The 24694-nt window shown below is 36.1% G+C and overlaps 1 protein-coding gene across 14 annotated transcripts in view; it reads right to left on the reverse strand.

Moving 5' to 3' along the window:
- Positions 1 to 24694, reverse strand: part of GPHN (gephyrin) — a 274586-nt gene that overhangs the window by 38007 nt on the left and 211885 nt on the right. For all 14 annotated transcript variants that reach the window (XM_066321405.1, XM_066321403.1, XM_066321399.1 and 11 more), the window contains 4 exons: positions 12476 to 12518; positions 10405 to 10542; positions 4960 to 5052; positions 1923 to 1978 (listed from right to left, as the gene is read on the reverse strand). In XM_066321405.1, the coding sequence (XP_066177502.1) occupies positions 1923 to 1978; positions 4960 to 5052; positions 10405 to 10542; positions 12476 to 12518 (330 nt within the window). The remainder of the gene's footprint in view (positions 1 to 1922; positions 1979 to 4959; positions 5053 to 10404; positions 10543 to 12475; positions 12519 to 24694) is intronic.

Below are 24694 nucleotides of genomic sequence, written 5' to 3' on the forward strand. Positions count from 1 at the left end.
AACATGAAAAGCAGAATGTTGCTGCTGAGAGTGACTGAAGGGTGAAATGAGACTGAGGAGCCTTCCAAGGCTATAAATAATTTCTTGGGAAGGAGATGAACCTGAAGATGTGTTTGCCCCAGAAAAAAACTTTGACCAATTATTCCGAGGTCAACAGCCTTGTTTTTCTAACTTGCCACTGGTATTTTCAGAAATAGTCTCCCTTTCCATGCCTGCTTCCCCCCCAATTTTTGCTCCTTGCCAGAGAGCCTTCCTATTCCCTGTAATCTGGGAGGACAGATTGTCCCTGTAGAGAGACATTTGTGAGCTCTTGAACTTTGTAGGAGGGAAATAGCTTCCATTTGCCCTTTTATCTTTTGTACAAACCTGCTGAACTGATTTGGACACTGAAACACTTCAGACTTCTAATGGGAAGTACTCTCCATTAGAGGCAACTTGAACAGAACTGCTTTTAAGCAACACTGTTTTGTGATATTTACCTAGCAAAATTATATTGATGACAGGAGAATAGTGATAGAAGTGATAATTCAGTGGGTTGCTCTGCTGGTTCTTGCTATTTTATAATGATCATAAAGAGGGTTGTAAAAAGAGTTGACAAGTCTTTTGGATTCTGGACCTACGGTTGAAAATGCAGTCAGGACGGCTAAAAATATAAGGCAGGTTAAAAAAACGTTGAATAAATTTGCTTCAGTTTTTTTAGAATTTAAAGTAATTTTACGTATTTTGTACAACATATCCATTAACCTAAGTTCACATGAATATCAGTACTGAGAAGGTGTTTATTTTACCAAAGTATAATTCCTGATGATGGATGGGACCTAAAGCAAAAATAATTTTTACAGTTCTTCCTATCTATCAGGATTAGCCAAATTAAATGCCTATTACACATTTAGAAACAGTTCAAGCCCATTTAAAAAAAATTGAATAATCCTGTCACTGGTAATACTTCTAAAACCCAATACAACTTTTGAAATATGCCAATTTTTCTTGGACTTTTTTGATTTAGCTGTCAAAATGGACACACTATAAAATCCTCAGTTTTGCCTATTACTTATCCCTTTCTCCATCATTTCACATACAATACACAGAATCAGGACTTGAAATAGCTGGAGAAACATTTTGGACTAACTCATGTTTTCCTGAACACAGCTGGCAGGTATGATTAAATGGACAGAATAACAGTAGTTGAACATAACTGATTTTTTTTTACCATTAGCCCGTATTACTGCAGAACTTTCATTAAATATGCTCTTGAATTTGAGTGCAAATCACGAAATGCATCTATTCATGAATATTTATAGAGCACAGCAGGTCACAAACAGGTCATGCCTCAACTTGCTTTTAAAATCAATCTATGTATCTGCTAAGGTGCACAAACACTCTTCTCAGAAACCAGCCTCAAACCAGGCTGCTGCCAGGCTTCCTCAAGACTGTTCTGATCATTGCCTATCTGTAAAAGCTTAATAAAAATTTTATACACTTCATTTTGCAGGTATCAGTGTGAAAAATGGAAGCATCTTATGAAAACAGTTATTGGGCTGACACCCTTTAAAAATCTATCAGCAAGAGGGGGTTAGATCATATTGTTCTCTGCTTACGAATTGTTGCACCACTAGAAATCTCATGTCCTCAAACATTGTACCGGGGCAGAATGTTTCTGTATGCACTCCGATCAGACATGTCAGCACAATGCTCTGAAGTATTTTGGGATATCCTTGTTAGTTCCTTATGTAACTGTACTACCTCACTTTCTGAAATCATGTCCCAAGGCGCATAGCAGGAGGGTCAGTACAGCTGTGTCCTACTTCACACCACATCCAAGACTATTGAATTTTGGAGCACTAGCAAAGCTTGTAAAAATACAAAGCAAAATCTTACAGAAGAAGAATACATTAAAAAAAGAGAAAAGAAATTGTGCTCACCTGCTCACCAGCCTGGGATTCCCCTATGATGAATCGATCTCCTGGGCCATCAGCAGCTGTTAAGAGGGACAACACAAATGGTAAACACTGAGATGAAACAAATGATGGCATTATAAATTTAAGAGCAGGAGAAGAGCAAAGGCGATCGATCTAATGTTCAGTTCCTCAGTGTTAGCATGATGAAGGTTATAGAAGTTCTGCAAACATTTTACCTTTTATGTCCTTGGAGGTGTGTTTATTATTTTGAAAAACACAGGTTATAAAGAACAGAGTATTTTTAACTGAAAATTTCTGGCCAGTATGAGGTCATGTAAATGGAGACTAGGAGGAATTACATTAATAACAAAGATTTAAAAGTGTTCATGACAGTACCGAAATACTGAAAATTAGGAGTCAGAGATTACTGATTTAGCAAGTCTTCAGCATTTCCAATTTAGCAAATCTGCATGTTTAGAGGGACAAGGAAGGCACAATTACTAACGACATTTAAACTCCTGTCTGCCTCAAAGGTCTTTCAGCAAGCCGCATTAGTGGTATTCATGGTGTAAAGCATGTGTGAAGCAAAAGCAACTCTGCCTTTCCAAGCACAGAAGCCATGGTGCCAAGACTGCTCAAACAAACTGGGCTCCAATGATCACATTTAAATCTGCATTATTATCAATTGTAAATATGTACCTGTCAAAAGTTGATTTCCTAGAGATGAAGTCTAATCAGTGACAACCTTTATCTTAATAACTTGTGCTTTACTTCAGGAGCCCTGAATATACACTTAGGTAACCTTATATCAAGAAGAACTACTTCCAGGAAGGAGGTCCATTCAGTCTATGATTTATCACATCTGTACTCATGCATTGGCTGCAGCTTTGCAAATCATTATCTATGGTACTTAGCTATGTTTGAAGACTAATAATTAACTTAGCTTTAAAAGCCTATCAGACTAATCTATGAACTTTAGAGTAAACTATAAAATAAAGAAGTAGAAAAGGACTCTTCAACTAGATACCCTTGAATAATGCATGTAATACGACTGAAAACAGTTGTTAGACCTTCGTTGAAAAAAAATGTGCTTGGATGATCCAGCAAAGGAAGGGAAAGAAATTCCTAACAGCTATATTATTTAAAACCTGATAAAATGCTACTGAATTAGATTTTATTCTCCCACTAATAATAATAAACGACAAAGTTTATAGATTATGTACAACTGATAAAAACAAGTAAAGAACAGGGGTTTGGGCAGACACGTTATGCCATTGAAAGCTAATCCTTAATTTTTTTGTAAGAAGTATTCATCAATGTAGTAAATATTATCTCTGCCTAAAACCTTTTTTCCTCCCCCACATCCTAATAATAATAAGAACAGAACAAAACAGTATAGAATAGAACAGCCCGATCAATTCAGGGCTAACCAAAATGTAACGCAAATTATTAAAGGCATTTTCAAAATGCCTTTGACACACAGATAGGCTTGGGGCATCAACCCACTCTCTAGGAAGTCTGTTCCAGTGTCTGCCCACCCTCTTGGTAAAGCAGTATTTCCTAATGTCAAACCTAAAGTTTCCCTGGCACAGCTTTGAACCACTCCCACACAAAATGTCCCTGTCCACCCTGTGCCCTTCCCTTCCGCAGGGAGCTGTAGAGAACTACGAGGTCACCTCTCAACATACTTTTTTTTCTTCAAACAAAACAAACCCAAAGTCCTCAGCCCCTCCTCACAGGACATTCCTTCCAGCCCTTCCACCAGCTTTAGTGTCCTTCTTTGGACATATTCAAATATCTCAGTGTTACTCTGCTTGAATCCACCACCAAAATTAGGGTTTGTGTGCTGGTTCTGGAAGAAACTGCTGAAAATGGCGTTCATGATCACTCTGCTCATTCTGCATGTTTACTGAGATTGTACTCGTGCTTTGCCTTTCCCTGCAGCAATCAGGCTGCAAGACAGCATTGGCTTGATCCCAAGGCCCTTGTCACTCAGCATTCTACTCAGAGCTCACTCTCTTAGCTTTTCTCAGTGTTATATTGCCTGTATTTCTCTGGCTACATATGCACTTCCTTCCTGCTATTACTAGTCATTTTGGTCTGGCTGTCTCTCAAACACACTCATCTTGTGGACTTGAAATTTTATTTTTATATCAAATATATGAGGAAGCTACTGGATTACATCCATTGCCTGGGTCTGCAGACAGTCTATTTCATGGGCAGTTGCTTTCCATGGTTTCAACTGCCAGTAACAAAAAAGGCATTTTAATGTCCACAGAAGAAAGTTGGCTATTGTGTACATATTTCAACATGGTGTTATGATGATTCAACCACTGCCACAATTAAATCACTACTACTATAATGTTCAATTCTGTATATTTTAGATTTCCTTCATAGACATATGAGACGAGCATCAATATTCTCACTTTACAAAAGGAAAAACTGACGCAGAGAACTGGTTTAAGATGATGCAGCACCTAGTGGCAAAGCGGAGTAAGAATTCAGGTCTCTCGGGAAATCATACTTGCTGCTTGAAATTAATAAAGTCATACAACTAATTTTATTATATGGCAGCTGCAGTATTTTTAAAGTAAGACCCTCTTCTTTTGACGTGTCTCCATAAGAGAACATAATGGTAAGGTTTTTTAAAATTCTCTGATGTAATCAATACCTGTAACAGTTCAACGAAGTAATAGATATATAAGAAAATCCTCACTAACTCTGCAACAGAGGATTAGAAGATGAATCTGCCATTCAGAAATAGATATTCTGTTATTGTCCTGAGCTTAAAATATTTCCAAGAAATTAATGAGCAACAGAGGTGCACATCTAGGAGCACACACAGATGCACATTTGCTCGTGTACACATGTATCCACTTAAAAGATCTGAAATCAGCTTTATAGCCTCCCTTCAAGACAGTTGCATTTTATATAACTGTGACCTCAGCAGTGATCTGTGTCAAATCAAACTGAAATAACCCCTTCTGGATTCCAAACAGGTGAATTAACATGTTATAAGGTAGCAGACACTCTACTTGATGTCCACAAAGTGAGTGTTTACCTCTGACAGCGTAACCATCTTTTACTGATGCTGGAAATGGTGGTAGATTATCTTTTGCATATACATCTTGAGCAAGGACTCGCCCCATTCCATCTAGAAAAAAAGAGAAAAGACCATGTTCTGTGTCATTACAGTGAGTGAAAGGGGGAAATGAAGTTAACAGCTATAGCCCTCCAATAGGTGACAAGTATGTGTATGGGACATGTGGATCTCTCAGGCTTTTGATTTTTGACTCTATATACTGGAAAAAGATTGGAGTCTGAAAATAGTGATAAAGGATTTGTTTAAGTCTGTGCTCCTGGTTATGGTGAAATTGCTGATAGTAGATTTGAATGGCAAGTATCCAAACCCAAAGGTGATAGCTCTGATTAAGGACCAGACAGAAAAAACAAGTATTTGTTTCTTCAGGACAAGTTATCCTAAGATCTCTTAAATATATATAGTTTCTTTATTTTCCTTTATTTTATTTTTTATTAAATTTCTTTTTAAAAAACTTGTAAAATGAAATTTCAAAAGTGAATCCTGTGCACAGAAGGTGAAAGGTGATGAATTGAGAACAATAACAATGGACCAGTTTTCATAAATTGACAAAGAAGTTTTGCAATAGATTAGCTTCACCTAATTGTTGAGAGCAGTTCTGCTTAATGGAGGCTGAGTGCATGTAGGTGTCAGAATTATTTATATCAATTTAACTGTTATAGTGCTAAATATTTTAATAGCTGTTTCAAACATACTCTTTCTCTTCACTTAGCAACTATGACTGATGACCTGTAATTTGGCTCAGCCTGCCTGTAGAGACTGATATTAATTACTTTACCCTCATTCAAGTGGCTGGTACTTTTATGACACCAGCAAGAGCTTTACTTTTTTAGTGCGATATGGAACCGAGTGGAAAATATGTAACTTGCCCCTTGATACAGTGTGAGAGAGAAAGCAGATTTATTACATGTGTGATTAGATGTGCTAGGAAGGGGCACATGGGTCAGAATTAGAGACTAGCTTGATTCCAGTATATCTAAGCAGAGGAAAGGAATCCCTGTTCATAACAGAGGCCACTGCTCCGAGGGGGCATTGTGGCACCAGAAGGCAAAATCTAGCTGAAAGTATGATGGACTGAGAGGATGCATGACTATTTCCGCCAGGAGAATTTGCACAGATATGTGCTTTAGAGATTATGACCTTTGAGACATGCCAAAAAAGAGAAGTGCATAAAGTGTGTTTCTTATTTTACAGACAGGGGAATCTGCAGGGTTCCGGATTCACCAGGAAGGCAGGAGAGCTACTGCTGCATGCCTAATGAACAGATTTTGTTAAAAAGTGCACCTACTTGATTTGAAAATGTTCAGCTCCAGTGAAGTGGTATTATAATGAAGATCATATTTTACTTATTAACACAAAATGATTTAGTTAGCAATTAATTATTGCAACTATAACGTCATTGTGCTCACACCTGTATGTATCAACTTTCAGCCTGAAGTTACTATTCATGCTGCATTGCTGAAATAAGTACTGCCATGAAAATGCTGCTGAAACCTGTTAAAGCAACTAGAAAAGCACCTTTGTAATGGCCATTAATTCACCTGTGCAAACCTGCATAGCAGTGCCCGCAATACACAATATAGAAGTTATTAGAAAGCTCCCAAAAGCTTGTACACTTATACTGAGTAAAAGAATGCAGACACAGACATTTAAATTATAGCTCCAGAAAAGGCAGCTATCAAAGGCCTTGTAAAAACACCCTTTGTTCATAGATACACGAAATCTCTTACAAAAGTGATACTTCTAATTTTAGCAAGCATGTTGTGCCTTCATTTTGCTTCTTGTCTGCATGCCAGATCACACCAATTAGAGCAAAGTTGAACAGTATGTTCTTGGCATAATGCCATGCAATATCTGAAAGGAATAAATGGCTAGCCAGTAATGGGAATGAGTTTCATTACAAGAATAAAAATGTAAGAATTATTTGCTGAAGCAGCCTTAGGCATTTAAAATGAAGCAAGTCAGCAACAAGAGGACAATCTTGAGTACCTCTGTATTCACTTTTAGTTAAGAAATTATTCTAAAAATACAGTTTGACCCTATTTTGATTAATTGTAATTCAGAAAGATGTTCTGAATTATTTTAATGTTATCAAACTCCCCCTTGTGATGCCCATAGCTTTCTGACACAAAATGGAGGACTACATTAAACTCACTTTTCAAATATGGGTATTTGCTAAGCTTAGGTAGTGAACCTGGTTCTGTGAAGAGCTTTGATTTCTCTGGGGCACAGCAATAAGACAGCTCTTGTACTATGAAGTGATGGATTTTGTAAATACTGCCCTGGTAGCACTTCAGTGTGATATGAAAAGTCAATGCTACCAAAACAATCAGTTAGGCTCTTGGACTAGACCAGAATAAATTTGCTGTTCTCTGGCTTAAGCTCATAAAATGTAGATTGCTTCTGCATTACAATTCTATTATCAATTAAACTTCTGTATCTTCTTAGTTTCAGAAGAATAATCACAATTGTGTTGTCTAAAAACTTGTGCCCTGTGTGCCCACAGAGCTATACTCAGGTAACTGCATTTATTTGGAATAAAAGCCTAAATGGGGGGGGCTTCATACCAGATATTGATGATGGCAGGTGAGTAATATGTTTCAGATGCCTTTGGTTTATGACACTTCAATAAAATGCTTTAGGACTGTCCATTTTTTTAAAATAGGAAAGAAGTTAAATGATCTGTACAGTCATTGAGCAACACACCAGCATGAAAGTCATGTGTATTAAAGATAACTTTAATAATCTTCTCCCTTATGTTTGGAGAGAATTGATAGATCTATGAGACTACAGCATACATTGACTTAATCAAGAATAAAATCAGGACTGTACTGGGTATTTGTACAGAATAACACTTAGCAGCTTTATTTATGAGGATGAATGCTATGAAATATGTTTAGTTTTAACTAAATAAGGTTAAATTAATTAGGCAATTAGCATTCCTAGAATTTTGCACATTTCACTTTCCTTGGGGAGAAACTGTGCTCCTGAAAGACAGTTTTCAGAAGCTCAGGGGTAATTCAAGACAGAAAATCACAAAAAACCCCAAACACAGCACAAGAGTGCTTTTCTAAATACAGTTTCATACCTCCAGAACTATTTTTTTACAATTTTCTGAAATTAGATGTATATTAGCAAAACCCCCCCAAAAACCTGTAACTAATGGAAAAACTGGTTCTTAATTAATTAAATTCTTCAAAATTAACTTGCTTTTTCAAGCACATAAATGCGCACACACATACACACACTTTTACGGAACAGTTCTATGTATTTGTCTGTATATTATGTAACACTATGCTGATCATCTAAGAACTTCTGGAAATGCACTTCCATCTTGAGATTTGTACCTGTAGACTAAGAGAATTGAATTTGCAGTGAGACAGACACAGACATGTCCTTTAGGCTGTCTCTTATAGGCTCAATCCTGAAATTTCATACTATATATTTGGAAACCTTACAGTGCAAAAGTAAGTGAAAAATAAATTGCAAGATAAAATTTTGCACTACAGCACAAAAATATGAAGGAATTGCTGGTATAATTATGTGAACATTAAATCAAGAATCTGTCTCTGAACCTACTAATGTTACCATCAATCTAATGCTTGTGTTTTGGGTGAGAGGGAAGAGGGTCAAAACTAAACTGACTCAGCAGACTCAGTTCAGTATTTTTGAAAGAATAAGAGTGCCTGGAATAACAATACATATGTTCTGGACTTAGAATCAAATTTTTTTTAATTGAAAGAATAAAAGTCCTACAGTACCTTAACTGTATCTAACATACCAAAATAAATATATAATGTGATTATCTTTCAGGGAGGCAGATGCCAATCTTTCATCCTTTATTTCAGGAGTTCAGGGTTGAATACACAGTATTTATTTGGACTAAATGTACCCAAAATCACAGCTCATCATATTGTTCACTGTCTTAGAGAAGACATTTAACTGACAGGTACCCCAAAAGGCCCAACAGTTAAGCTCAGGCATTTATGCCTTAGTGCCTTCTAATCTGCACACCATTATGAAAGTGCTGGGTGTATTATGCAGATTCCTTGTTGATCCAGTATTGCTGCTTTTCTGAATGCAGGATATGGAGCATTTTCTCAAAAATCCTGCTGCCAAGGCACAGGGGAGCACTGAACTCTGTCTGGAGTCACTAAATGCACAGGTGTGATATTACATACAGTCTGCTAAATCAGTATGCCAATATCAAGACATCTTCAAGGCTTCTGGCAGCACCAAGAATTGGCAAAGAGCATAAAAACTTTGAACTTCCAAGCCAGAAGACAGAATATGCCATTCAGAAATCATTTGTGCCTCTCCACTGTCTGTAGCACAGCAATGTCTTAAATATTTGGTTTTGCCTTTCAAGATTTATAGTTCCACAATTTTTTTTGCTCACCATTTTACTTTTGGACAATCTGGAAGAATCCCTGGAAGAGGTTTCTGCTTCCCTGCCTAGTTTAGGGTTACTTGTCAGCATATTTCCTGTCATGTTTTTGTTATGTGCCCAGAACATTCTCCCAGATAATGCCTAGGCTTGATGTAAGGAATAGCAGAAGTTTAGGGAGGCCCCTAATATACATTACGAACACAGTATTTCAGGAAGGAGGACAGTTTAGCTGAATAAACATGAGAGGTGCCTTGCTAATTCCTTTTAGGGCCAGAAAAATCACTTCATCTATTCCTATTCATCAATACAGTCACAAAATCACAAAGTCTGATAGGTGTTTGCTGTTTGATGGTTTTGAAGTCAACCTCACCATAGAAATCAAATCCAGTTACTCTTTAATTACAAAGTTTTGACAGATCAAACATTAAAAGGAAGTAATTTCCTTTTAATAAGGAAATGATCACGTAGTGGTAGAACAGAAAAGAAATTATATTTATGAAGAGGAAAATTCTGGAATGACTAGTATGCTAACTAGAAGCTGGAAATAGAGACTGAGATGAACTGTTAAAGACATAGACATGGAAAAAAGTGATCTGGAATCAATAATCACTTTGCTTTGATCATTAATGTCAGACTGGAAAGGGGCTTAGTGAGAATCTTCCACAGTAACACAACAGAAGGAACCAATCCCAGTACAGCTTAGAGCTACTTGGCATCTACAGAAGTCCACTGAGGCACATTCAGGTTGAGTATAATATGTTTGCTGCACATAATACAAACAGGAAGAAAATTAATTCATCTATTTTATTAGCATTCCATTACACACTCCTTCAGGGAGCACCACTGAGTTCAACTGACATTCAAAGTAACTTTGAAAGATTTCTCCTATTACTGGTATTTCCTAATCCAGTTTCTCCTGGAGAAAGCACTCCTCACAACATTCATAAAAGATCAAGAAGCCTGCCAAACAGGGAAGTAATCACCCTCATGCTCACAAAGAGTCCAACTCAATATACCTCTGTAATTGATGATTTCTGTTCCAAGCACCGGAGTCATCTCCAGAACTGTGATGAAGGCCTTGTCCATAGATGTCAATGGGAATGGAGACATGCGATGTCTTCTTGCTACCTTGGTAATGTCAACAGCACTGTGACCTGCAACAAGAAAGCACAAGTTCATGTGTGCTACAGTGAGCAGATTCATGTAGTGATATTCATTTAAACCATTTTACTGAAACTAATCTGACACTTTGGAGCTAAGTGAATTACCTAGTTATCACTGTTGAGCTTTCATGTCTGACACTGAGATGACACCGTATTCAAATAGAATCAAGAGAGTGTATATCTATAATGAAGAACACACTAGATGTCTTGATGAGCATGAAAAGATTGGTTAATCTGAAACAGAAGCCCTTCCAGGTGATGCAGTACTTTACACTAGAGGATGACAATCTGAGACTAATTCAGTGCTATGAACTCAGGACAATTCACTCCATTCTGTTCTGCACAATCACATCTCAACATGCTCTGTGCTGTGCACAGATAAAGTGCAACAATGAACACTGTGCCAGTGAGCCTACAATGCAAGAATGAGATGGGAGTCAAAAGGTTTGAAAGGAAGATAGGACAGTCAAGCCAGCAGACTTGACTGGTTTGAAAAGAAGATAGGACAGTCAAGCCAGCAGACAGATAGTGGGCATCCTACTCATTGTCAAGATTTTGTCGTCACCATAGCAAAGTCTTGTTTAAATGTATGATTGGAGTCAAGGCAGTAGGATAACTTAAGGAAAGCTTACTTTTCCCAATTACTTCTATCAGTAATTTCACTGCTACTTAAAACTCACTGCTAGCTACTTCAGAAACTCACATTTCACCTCTTTAAACCTTAAAAAGTGATAGAATTCACAGGTTTTGAATGCTTCGAATGATCTCTAGAGAACAACCTTCAGATTTGCAAGTCTGTCCCTAATGTATGTCATTTGCTTAAGTCAAAGGTTCTGTTAAAATCTCTTGAGAAATACATTCTCCAACCCAGACTTTTTGAAAATAGATAAAATTTCCTAATCTCTGACATCTTTTTTTCCAACACCAGAAGTAACACCCATTATTTCTGCAAGAAAAGCTAAGAAAATAGAGCCCCTTCAGGTTTAACGCTAGCATGAATAATCTTAATGAAGAAAGGCAGAAAGATGCTGGTGTAACTACCAACCTTTATCTCTCCCATTTGTTCCTAAAAACAAAAGCTAACTCTTCTATTAGAGGTATCACAGATTTAAATAGACCCAGAGAAAAACAAACAATTTTTTAAAATTGTAAAATTACTAAATGGTACTTTAATTACAAGCAAATGATATTAAAGTCCTCAGACTTCACCAAGTTATCTTTCACTAATGTGAAATGTCAGATAGCTCTAAAAATAACTACTTACATTAAGCTGTATTTTGTACGACAAAATAATCCTCTAGCTTTGAAGCAGCTAATTCAATTGGTTGCATAAGGTAGAAAATTCTTGACAGCCTGCTCTTTTACCACCAAAACAACTTCCTAGCATTATATATATATATATACACATATATACACACACACACATATGGTGGATCAAATTTTAGACTAGAAAAGATTTCCAAAACACAAAGAAAAAGAAAAGTGCAAATAAAACTAGACATCATTTGGATCAAATGTGAATTCTTAACCTTTGTATTTTTTGGTTTGGTTCTATGCAATCCATCAAATTCATGTTCAAGTATGAAAATAAAAATAATGTATATTCATGAATTTCCATTTTCATTGTCTTTGAGTATTAATTCTTGCCCATAAACCTGCACACACATGATCATTTATAACAAAACAACACAGGCCTCCGTGTCATTTGAAAAACAATTTGGAAGAATAAATTAAAAGGTGACTCTCCATTAATACATAAACACTATGGACTATTTACAGTTTTACCTTTGGACTGGATTTCAGTGTCTTAAGTTACTAAATTTCTGTTGTAAACCCACTTAGTTGCACCTCTGATCTCATATCACTTGCTGTCACCTGAGCAGTCTTAGTTTCTCAATAGAGCTATGAAGTTTCTGGCACTTACTTGCTCTGAGGATGTTCTCCTTGCTGCTGCACCTAGACTGGACCTGCAGAGAGAGCACAGAGTCTATGAGCTACAGAAGTTAACAAGAAAGCAAAATACAGAGATAAAATGGGCAAGCTCCTGGGATCTAAGACAGAGGCTATACATATTTTCAGCAACATTCTTACATATCTGGCATGAGATAAGTATATTTAAGCAGAAGGGTAGCAGCTGATGGTCAGAATCTGATACAAGCAATTTGATTCCACACTCCTCCCATAAGAAACAAAAGGATCCCATAAGATGGCCTAAGGACAGTAAGAAAGAAAAATCAAAGAACAGTGCTTAAAATTATGTGTTAAGCATCAGTTTTCAACAGAAAATCCACATTTTCTTATACAGCTGTAATTACAGTAGCTCTGAATCTACGTCCTGTTTGATAATTAGACAGAATACTAACAAAAGTATTTGACCTGATTTAAAATTCTATTGCTGATATTTTCAGGCATTGAAGTTCAAAATATTTAATTTCAATTATGTTGATTCTGAAGATGTTTAATAAGAATTATTCACAATTGTATAAGCAATACACAACTGTATAAATGGCTCCCAGACGGAGCTGATGAATTTACCCTGCTCTTCCTATTTGGTTAAAAGAAATGCTATGTTCGCTATGAATTTTGTAGTGGAATTCTACTTTAAAAAGTAACTGTGTGAGAATGACATGGTTTCTCAACAAGCCTTAGTCTTTGAGGCTTAGCTACCACTGTGCTATTCCAAATAGATTAGTCTGACTACAGGGAAATTGGACAATTTATATTGGTGTAATATTCTAGTAACACTGAATATTTACAATTCTGTTTACCATGCAGATTTAAAAAAGAATTGTTTTTTTCTTTTTAAGAGTATCAGCCCTGTAAATTCATCACAGTTTAAATTTCATCCATAGGGAGGCATCACTTCTTGTTAATTCTTCTCAGGTTTGGGAAGATAGCACCATGTATAATAACCCTGAAGTAACAAGTTTTCAGATGGACTACTGTCGGGCCAGATGACTGAACTGGCAGTACTTGAATAAAAAGCATTTTGTGTGGACAAAACCCCAGCTAAAGTAAACTTCACAGGAAGACAAACCTCTGAGATAGCAAGAACTGAATCCTTCTCTTTTTTACTTTATTGACAAAGGTATTTTAAATTTCAATGAGAATACTAATAAAGTAAAAGTGTGCACACATAGTGAAAGAAGTGGAATAGCACAGGTGATGCTGAGGGTGTAATTTCCCAGCAGAACATCTGTCTGCTGCAAAAACAAAGGAGTGAATCCAGATTATCTTTCAGACCTCACTCTGAACCTGCAATCGCAGAAAAATTGCCTAGAAAGTGAATATGTATGATCTAACAACTGATGAAGAATGATAAATCCCCAAACCCTCAAAAGCTGTCTTCAGAAAGGAGCAACCATTTAAGGCTGAAACAAACTGTGCCCCAGCTTCTAAACCTCTTTCTTCTGTTCCACAGCAGCTTGCCCCAAATAGATAGTCACATAAAAAAAATTGGATTCTACAGCGCAACACAATCTACTTATTGTAATGGAATAACTTATGGAAAGTAATGTTGCAACTTAGAGTGGGTTATGGTGTCCTTCCCTGAAAAAAACTCTTGTTTAACAAAAACAAACAGAAAACCCCCAGACCCTCCCCCCTTCCCACCAAAAATACTATACAAGAAAACTGCAAACAAAATATTAATGATGCCCAAATTTGGCCCAGAGTTGTTTTACCAGATTTCAAAGGTATAAAATAAACTCTCTTTGGAAGAAGTAAATATTTACCTATAATTTACTGAAGGACAATTCTGGACCAAAAAGGTGGTATAATGGCAGGAAAGAAAACACAAAAGAAAGAGAAGCACAGTTTGTGAGGGAGAGAGAAGCAGGATGGATGTGGCAAGGCAGAAGATGGTGTATGCAAAAGACACGGGCCTATGTGTGTAAGACTACTGCTAAAAATGGAAGAGGCTCTCTTATTTCTCACTGAAAAACATGAATAGAGAAAATGAGGAATGGACCTGCTGCAAAATAACCAAGCGATTCAGCAACTGTGGAATGAAATTCAGTGAGATAACACAGTCCTAAAGAAAAAGGCAAAAAACCAAAAATACAAAACACAAACATTTGAAACAATCTACTAAAACGAACTAAGTAAAATATGTGATCCAAAGGACACAGATAAAAGCTACTAGAGAAGGAGGAAAAATGTTAGCAGACAAAGACAGTGCTAAAGAAGTAAAATGGAAGTCAAGAGAGAGTCTTTCAACAAAGTGGAGGAACAGAAGGAGCCCAAACCCATAGCGCAAAGCAATGTTTGCGAATGGAAAACAGCTCCTTTGAGCAGTAATAGTTACTCTCGAGTTGTAGCCTCTATTCCTCCTCAGTTCATCTTTAAGCCCTTCCAACCTATAGTGGAGCTAGTGTATGGACAAAAACAAGAGATTTATAATGAACAGAGCAGCTGAGATTTGCAGATCAAATCTTCTAATATAAAAAACGTGCTGACAAAGTTTTGCTCTTAAAATGTCCAAATGACAATGGTAACAAAAGACAGCTGGCTTCACATACAGCCTCTTACAGGTCATTTTTTTAATTCTGTGCACACAGAGGACTTCATATTTACTTTTTGATCTCTTACACCCAGCCTAAAGTTTCCATGTTATCACTCACCTGATGGGCAACATATGCAGTATGAGAAATAATTTGCTTCCCACAAATTTTAAAAGCAGCTGTGGAAGAGGAATCCATGATAATAAAATAAAAGGCTTGATCAGCTAGACTTGATTGTTTCCCAACCTATGCTCACAGCTGCAGAATACAAACCATGTTTTAACATAACTGACATCAAAATTAGTTATTACATAATACTTCTGTTTAACATGAATTGCACATTCTTCTTCTAAATTTTATTTTTAATCAAAACTCCAGTGAAATGATTTTGAATAAAACCCACCAGTTTCCTAACACATACAGTTTTGGCAGCAGTGGAGCTTTTTATAAATGGGGTCATGTGCTTTAAGTGCCTTTTAAAATATTCATTATTTGTATGTTTTACTACTTTGTTATTTGTGATATTTACAAAAAAAAAAAAAAAAAAAATCTGTATTCTTTTCACAGTAATTGTTAACCGAGGAATCCATGCTACATTGCATATACCATGACTGACTGGGGAGAGTTATTATTAGGAGAATTTACCATAATTCTTTTCATTCACAGGTAGTTAGAGAAATAACAACCTATGGCTGTCTTTTCTTTCACAGGGAAAGTAGAGATTTATTGTTTGTCCATTCTACAGCCTCTTGGCTCACCTCTCTTGGCAGAAGATACACTGGGCTACCAGCCAGTACCATTCCCCTGCATAGTTCAGAAAGAATGTAACCAAACCCAAAGCATTCAGTTCACATTACTCTGTATTTTAAGCAAACTGGATTTTATGTTCTTGAAAATGTAACTTCATCATGCGGGAATGCAGAGTAAGCTTTCTCCCATAGGCTGAAGTAGTAAATAAAATGTGAAATAAAGTACTCAAAAATAAAAAAAGGGAATGGTAAAAATAAAGAGTCTTGCAGGAACTTCTGTCTGTCATGACTGGTCTGAAAAACAAAATCAGTGTCCGTACTAAATTGGATTAATTTAAGCTTACATAATATGCTTTGCTGCAAATAAAAATCAGTCTAATATTTTTCCCAAGAAAAATAGAAAAAGACACAAAGAAAAGTTCATGCTACAATTGAAAAATTCATGTGAAAAATAATGAAAAAAGAAAACTGAGAAACCCTTTAACACTCTACCATGACTGTTAGGAATTGTTAGAGAAATTACTTACCTTTTTAAAGTCATAACAAGATTAGCACAGAGTATTAAGTCAGCTCTTCATTATGGGAGGTACAATTAAAAGCCATTGGTTATAGTAAAACAAATTGCTAGACAAAGATGAAGAGCCTCCAGCCCAATACGAAAAGCTAACTCTTACGGGAGTACATTTTAACTCAATTTTACAACATGAAGAACAATTCAGAACAATGACATCAAAACATGAGTTACCACCAACAGAAAGAGCCCATTTCTCAGGAACACAGAGCCTGCAGGAGGCTAACCCATAATCTTTAGCACTTATGGGAAAGCACATTACTCCACTCTGAGGAAAGCATGCAGAATGTGGAACCACCAGCAGAAACCCAAACATAGGCAGACACAGGACTAAGGTACAGCAGAGGGAATGAGTTTGCCAAGCTGTAATGAAGGAAGCAGAGTAAGCAAAGCACAGCAGCTGTTAACAATTTCAGAACTGTATTCTCACTCTCCCGAGCACCAGGCAGGGCTGTTGATGAGGTATTGCACCTACTACACCTACTGCTGGTGAGAAAGTGCACAACTCAAGCAGTCTCTCCCTAAAAATTCAGCAGCTTTATGAAGACAACGTATCTGCCATGATGTGGAAAACGATACTGCTGCTGCTTTTGTTCTGCATGTGATTTATTAGTAATTTCATGACACAAGTTCTCTATACACTGTGCATGTGCCATTTGAATGGCCTCTGAAATATTTGCCTGCTTTAAACAAATTCCAAATCACATGTGATCTGATTTATAACTGTAGGGGTTTGTACAGTGTCTTCTGCCTAAAATACATTCTATCCTCTAAGAGTGCAACATACATTATTCAGTGTCTCTAAATAAACCGGAAAGAGAAAACTAAACCATGAATAACAATGCCTCAAGCTGCTCAGATAATACTTAGAAAAACTGATTTTGGCATGTTATTCTGAGCAATATCCATAAGGTTAAACTAGGAGCAAATAAAAAATTGCAATGAAATACACAGTTGATTTCATTTAAAAAATTGTGTTAAATCTATCCTGAAGAACAGAGAGAATAGCTTTGATTTAATTAATATGGATTGTAAAAGTAAAGTTGTTAAAAAAACATTCACAAGAATGGCTTGGGTTGGAAGGGTCCTTTAAGATTTTCTAGTTCCAAAAAAACTCCAAAATGCATCTGGAATTGAGTACTTCACAAAACATTCAACAAAGTATGTGAGGATTTAAAAATCCTATTACAACATGAAATCTTCCAATTTCAGGAACCAATTCTTATTCAAACAACACTTTTACACTGAGCTGAACACACAAGGCCTAAAGAGAATGTTTTATGGCCATCTGAATTACTAATAAAGTCAGTTCAAAACAACAGAGTAACTTTTTCTTATTATACTGAGACCACTTCTGAAATGGAAAGAAAAGTGAGCACAAGGAATTTGATAGCAGCAGACATTATTCATTGACACAATTTTTAAAATAAGCACTACTGATGGTGGGATTCAGCTCACCAAAATTTAAATATGAATAATAAAAATGTGGTATTTCACACAAGAAATCACTCATTTGGAGTAAGTGTGAAGAAATAAACAGAAAATTATTTGAAGCCAAAATAATTTTAGAAGCAGATTTTTAAAACTTATTAAGTTTTATGCTTGGCATACTGGACACGGAACACAAGTCAATTTTAAATATTCTATATGTCACTGTCTTCATCTGTATATTACTGGGCTCTCTTTTCTAAGTTCTTTTCTAATCACCTACACTTTACATACAGATTTATTGAATTTTGATAATTGTTTCAGTAGACTATGAACAGACATTCTATGTTCAGATTATGGTTCATCCTAACTACTATTCAAACAGGACAGTGGAAGTGGATTGATAAATACGCCGTAGAGACATAAGGGCTGAAGTAGTTCCTTTTACAGGAGCAGTGTTAAAAAAAAAAAAAAAAAAAAAAAAAAAAAAAAAAAAAAAAAAAAAAAGGTATTATCCAGTATTTTAAACAATATGAAATGAAAAGGAAAAAGGGCAGTTTTCTTAGATTAGTCACCTCTCAACAGAAATTGACATTGTCCTGGAGAGGTAAAATCAACACATTTATTTATCCTAGAAGAAGATTCTAGGAAATCTTACACACCAACTAAAATTGCAAGCTCAACATCTCACAATGAGAAAACAGGAAGAACTATGATATATACAGCAAAAAAAAGGAGACAAAATAACAAACCACAGTAAGCTAAGAGGAAAGCCAACTGGCTACTACAAAGTAGCAGTACAGGCCGCATAGTTGAGAACTAAAAGAAGCAAAGAGGGATTTCTTCTCTTCAGAGTAGTTTTAATGAAATGTTTACCTCTGTATAAAAAAAAAAGAACTGCATTTTGTGTTCTTAGGAGGAGGGACAGCATACAGATAATGCTGTATGAGTAATACTGGAAAGATGGCATGTTTAGTGATATTTTAGGGGTGGTTCAGAGCTTAGTCAAGATCACAATGCTTTTCGTTCAGAGAAGCTGCATTAATTATAAATACCCAAATACGAAGAGATTGGATATCTTGTATAAGCTAAAGCCCATATTAAATCAAGTCATAAACAATATTGCAAAATTTGCTCACAAACGCCAACAAGTATTTCTAACCCATGCTATCAAAATTCAAGCGGGATTTGTAAGACACAGAAAATCTCTAGAAACACTGCACTTGAAAAAATAAAACATTCTACTACTTGTGTTACTAACTGTGAACAAGATCTTTTATTTGTTTGAATGAAAATCTTGAACATTCTCCAAATGTCCTGGAAATGGTCTCCAGTTTGAGAAGCAGTTATTGTAAACAAAGGCAGAGGGAATAAGCTGTATTTCCTAAGTGGTACAAGGGCAAAGAAATTCCTGTTATCCTTATTTACTTGCCTATTTTCATATAATTTCACACCCTGGCAATTCGACTGACAAACCACTTAGCCTTAGGAGTATGCATTAGATGTCTGAGTTATATCCTATCTAACCAGCATTAGGACATTTTGAACTCCTTGTCCCAGATTAACCAACTTTTTAAGCTGTTTTCAATTAGATACACGAGTGATGTATAGAAACTCATGTCTTCAAGCACACCATAAATTATTCTCTAACCCTTGATTAGTATAGTTGACATTTAAAAAAGCTTCATTTCTGTTATAAGTATTTTGCTTTTCAATTAAATTTGAATTATTTTCAGATTTTTATTTCTTTATCCAGCAACAGCCAATTTCAATGCTGCATTAAAACAGTGAAATGTCTACATTACTGCAAAAAATTAATTTTATTGAATTGCATGACACTAAATTTTTTTTTATCCAAATGTAGTCAAGTAAAATTGGCAAGTTTAAGTGAAATGACATTTAGGACATATCAATGTTATATAGGCAACTTATTTTTCTTTTGACATGAAGGCATCATAATTTCATCGTAATTATTTTCAGTAGGGTTTCTGCATAAGACAAGATAAGGCTTCTTCATTTTATTTCCCTGCTCAAAGATTATTTTCATGCTATACTTACTAAACATTATTGAAACTCTGCTATATGGGCAATTATTTAATTCTTTATAGATTTCCCTGTTTGGTCTAGTTCTACTGAACAAAAGCTTGTAATACACAGGAAGGAATTTATTTTTGCAAAATCTTTGTGAAGCACAGGGATGACTTGATTTTAGAAATGGGAAACAGACCCAGAGACATCTAGACTAAATTTAACGTGACATGTCTACAGCCAAATTGCAGAGATTAGATCTTCAGTTAACGTTTATTTCAACTGCCTTTGAAATTCCCAGTATAGAATCACAGAATGGTTTGCATTGGAAAGGTCCTTAAAGGTAATCCAGTTCCAACCCCCTGCCATGGGCAAGGACACCTTTCAGTAGACCAGGTTGCCTAGAGCCTCATCCTGCTTTGAACACTTCTAGGGATGGGGCAACTTTTCTCGACAACTTCTTCCAGTGCCTCACTACCCTTAACATCTAATGTGAACCTGCCCTCTTTCAGCTTCAAGCCATTTGCCTTGTCCTCTCACTACATGCCCTTGTAAAAAAGTCTATTTTCAGCTCTCTTGTAGCCCCTTCCAGGTACTGGAAGGCTGCAAAAAGGTCTTTCTGGAGGCCTCTGTTCTCCAGGCTGAACAGCCCCTACTCTTTTGGCTGGTCTGTCTTCACAGCAGAGGAGCTCCAGCCATGGAATCATCTCCTGGCCCTCCTCTGGACTCACTCCAGCAGGTCCTTGTCCCTCCTGTGCTGGCACCCAGAGCTGGATCAGCACTGCAGGTGGGCTCTCAGCAGAGCAGAGCAGAGGGGCAGAACCCCCTCCCTGACCCTGCTGCCCACGCTGCTTTGGATGCAGCCCACGACACGTTTGGCTCTCTGGGCTGGGAGTGCACACTGCCAGCTGTGGCATGACATGTTAAAATCACACAATATGTGTCTCAAGAAGGCCACACAGAAAATGAATACTCCTGAAAGTGGTGCAAGAAGGTTTTCCATCAAGAAAAATTAAGTCAGCTCTAATATGGAGAATTTGTGACAGAGGCTTCCTTGGCACCCATTCATGCCTTCCTGCTACAGAACCGTGCTTGCTGTTCCAGAAGCAGCAGAGATGGAGTTGCCATTCACCACACCTGCTACTGCTGGGAAACACAGCTCAGTTCTCTTAATATCTAGTTATTGTCAATATCTGAATAAATGTTGGTAAAGAATTGGCAGAGGCATGTTTGGAATTTTTAGCATTACTGCTTCTGCTCCTACCTGCTTCTAGGCCTATGGCCTCCATCCCTTTGATCCAAGGTCTGTGGAGTTAAAAAGCATCTCTCCACTGAAGTTTGAATGGGTCTGACTCAAACTTACAGGCTAACAAAGCTTACAATTCCCATTTCATGCTTACAATCTGGTCTTCCTGGAAGCCGACCACACAGGTAACATCCCTTGTATTTCTATGTTAAAGGAACATGAACACATGTAAACAGGAACAAAACAATCACAACTCATAAACTCTGTTCTGTAATTATGTGGCTTCAAAAGCCACTAATCCAATGAGCAGTGAACCTTCAGACCCCAAGAGTCAGCAAAAGCCATCATCCTATTTCTTTTATTTTTAAGCATTTTTGAAATTGAATTTCACCTTTTTCTTCTTGGTGCTTACCAGAAATTTTGGTTGGAGATTTTTATAGTTATCATTCTAAAGTGAATGGTTGGACTACATTTTAAACTATATGAGCAGAAACAAAACAGGTTTCCCCCATGTAGTATGATCATGCTAGTTGCACGAGCACAGCTTCAAAGAAGTTGATTTTAGTTAAGCTTAATATTTTTATTTGAGTTAGGAAGACTAAATTTGAAGGGCTTCATTCAAGTACAAGAGCCAAAACTAGTAAACACAGGTAACCATAATCTTATATCTGGTGTGTATTACTGTCTATCTTGTATATTCAGTCAAAACCTCAGATTGTACACTTTAAAATATTAAAAAAAATAAAGCTCTTTAAAGTTTAAAATTCAAACTAGGGAGCAACAACTGTAAGAAAAATAAAGCTTAATTTCATGAATCTATCTGAGTAGTAAGTATCGAACAGTGAACTTACTGTATGAAGAGCTAGATTTCTGCCTTTGAGCTGAGATAGAAACACAGATTATATTCCTGTAAGGAGAATCCTTAAAGTGAAATCAGAATGGTCATGGATGAATAACATGAAGATTTCAGAGTGTTCATAGGCTACAGAAAGGAGAGGCTGGAACTGAACAAATGTTTCACTAAAAACTACTGTTAAACTCGTTAGAAATTATTTTTGAAAGTAACCAGAAATGGAAATGAAGAAAGAGGATTTGCATTTCAGATTTTGCTTTGAGCCTCAAAGGTTCAACAGGATAATATTCCTTTAGTGCTGTCTTGAATTTGGTAGTCTGGATTGCAAGGTTCAGCACAACAGCAATCACCAAGCTCTCCACAGCAGTTATGCACCTGAGAACACATTACTAATTTGGCTGGGCTTGTAGCAGCAATGAATTCTGGAAACTCAAAGATGAGAAAGGGAAATAGAAAATACTATGAAAAAGGGCATTCATTCTGCCCTCCAGTTCTTAAAAAAACCACTTTATGGCAATAATGCTTAGCAAAAAAAGTTGCTTCCATGTTAAAAGCGGCATTTGAAAAATGAGAAAAATAGGAAGATAACTTAGGGAGCACTCACAGGAACCCGGTGACATCTGAGCTGTGCATTACTGATACTGACACTGCTGCAAATATCCAACTTGATTTCCATGTATTTAAACAGACTGCCCACTAGAGATACATGTAAATTAAATCACACACATGGCATTTTACATCAGTGATTACTTCAAAAGCTTTAACAGCAGTAGAAGCTTTCCTCTACTTTAATTCATTGCTATTTCAGACTTTAGACTGATTTTTTTTTTATAGATTCTATTACTAAAGCTGACTATTCACAGTTAGATTCTTTGGGAACTGGAGCCAGATAATAGTCATACTAAGTGTTATTACTAGTGTAACACAATGCAAAATACTGTCTGGCATCTCAAACAAGCTGATTAAAGTAGTAAGAAAATAAATTCTGAACACTGTATGCTGGTGAGCAGCCTAATACTGGATTTAAAAAGAAAACAGTGGTTGTCTAGAAAAAAACCTCACAGTTATATCTAATCAAGCCAATTTTATTGCCATACACTCAAAAGCATGGTACAGCACAAAAAATTGGAAAAAAAAATCTGTTTTGCTTCAATGGATGTATTTACAGTGAAGTAATGGCAAGACTGACTTTGGAAAATGCATAGAAGTCTATGCTATAATCTAACAAAATGAAAACGACATTGATGGCTCTTTGGCCTGATCTAATTTGTTTCATAAAGGATTGCACTTCTCTACCATAAGGCAAGGTGAAATATCTTCCTGTTTTGTGGTACAAGAAGCAAGGGGGAAGAATACTTAAAAATTGAAACATAAAGATTTTTCTTGAAACAAAAAGCAGGGAAATTTAAATTCCAGATGGGGAAGGATAGAAAATATTTATTTGCTCCTTCTCTGATTAATGCAGACCTGGAAAGTATTTTACCATAATAAAAATTAATAAAAAGTATTACAATTTTGTTAAGTTGAATAGATAAGGTTTAAATCAAAATCTGCAACATTAAAAGAAATGTTCAAAACTCCATCTTTTATCACTCTCCCAAATGTTAAATAGTTTTTTAAAAAATTAGCTTAGTGCTTGAATTGAACTTATTAGCACAGAATCAAAGTGCAAAACATTAATACGATGGGATCATTTTATTTGGCAGAAGTCAAAAGCCAAGTACTATGCACAGAGAAGCTGTAGGTTTAAGTAGTATTTTGCTTCTATTTTGAATGTGTGAACTAATAATGAATCTGAGATTCAGCAATGGGTGAATAAAGATAAATAGTATTTAAAGTACAAACATAGCGACATTTGTTAGAGAAGTAAAAAAAAAATCTCAGATGTCATTAATCAAAGTTATTAATGTATACTTTGATCAGATTATTGCAATAACACACTGTCCTTCCTAATGTAACTTTAAAATTTTGCCATACTCTATTTTCATATGACAGAGAGAATGCTAGAGATGTTTTGTAATCCTAAACAAATCCTAATACCATGAATGAAGATAGCACTAGCAAAACTATTTCCTATGAATAAGCAAGATCATTGCTTTTTCATAAGCGTTTGCATTTTAATGTGCACTGAGGAAACCATGTTCCTTGAAAATAAGAATTTTAATTAAATAATTTTTCTTAAGTGTAGAGTAAGGTGGTAGTACTAGCAAATCAAAATGCAATCCTTTAATTGCAGTTGCCAAATAGAAAGCTCTGAGGTCTTTCTCATGTTTGAAAGAGAAATACCTATAAATTCTAATTTTATTTAAAAACTCATTATTCTATTTGCAACTGCAAAAAAATCAAAGCCACAGAAAACCAGGAGTAGATTGTGCCAACTTAGTTGGACAACCCCCAAATGATGATTGGATCATTATTGTGATCTGTTGTGTTAATTTATTTATTGGAAAAACATTAATTCAAATTTGCAAGAGCCCCTCTACAAAGTACATGGAGTTCATAAGGCAGCAAGACAGGGAACCTGAACTTAATGCAGAAATTTATGTTCAATGGCTCAGTATATTTTTGTATGTCAGATGTAATGAATCAAGTTCTCTATCTGCTGGACTTATACATGAAATCAGAGAAAATAACAGGGGATGTGCTTATATTTACTCAATTTGGGCTATGTAGAGCAGATTTAAAACAGGTTTCAACAGGGAACTTAGCATCCTGTACCTAAAATTGAATTCAGGTTCTACGCTGTCGTAAACATCTAAAAGCCAG

This window comes from Sylvia atricapilla, chromosome 6, assembly GCF_009819655.1.
Source record: "Sylvia atricapilla isolate bSylAtr1 chromosome 6, bSylAtr1.pri, whole genome shotgun sequence".
NCBI classification, from domain to species: Eukaryota; Metazoa; Chordata; class Aves; order Passeriformes; family Sylviidae; genus Sylvia; species Sylvia atricapilla.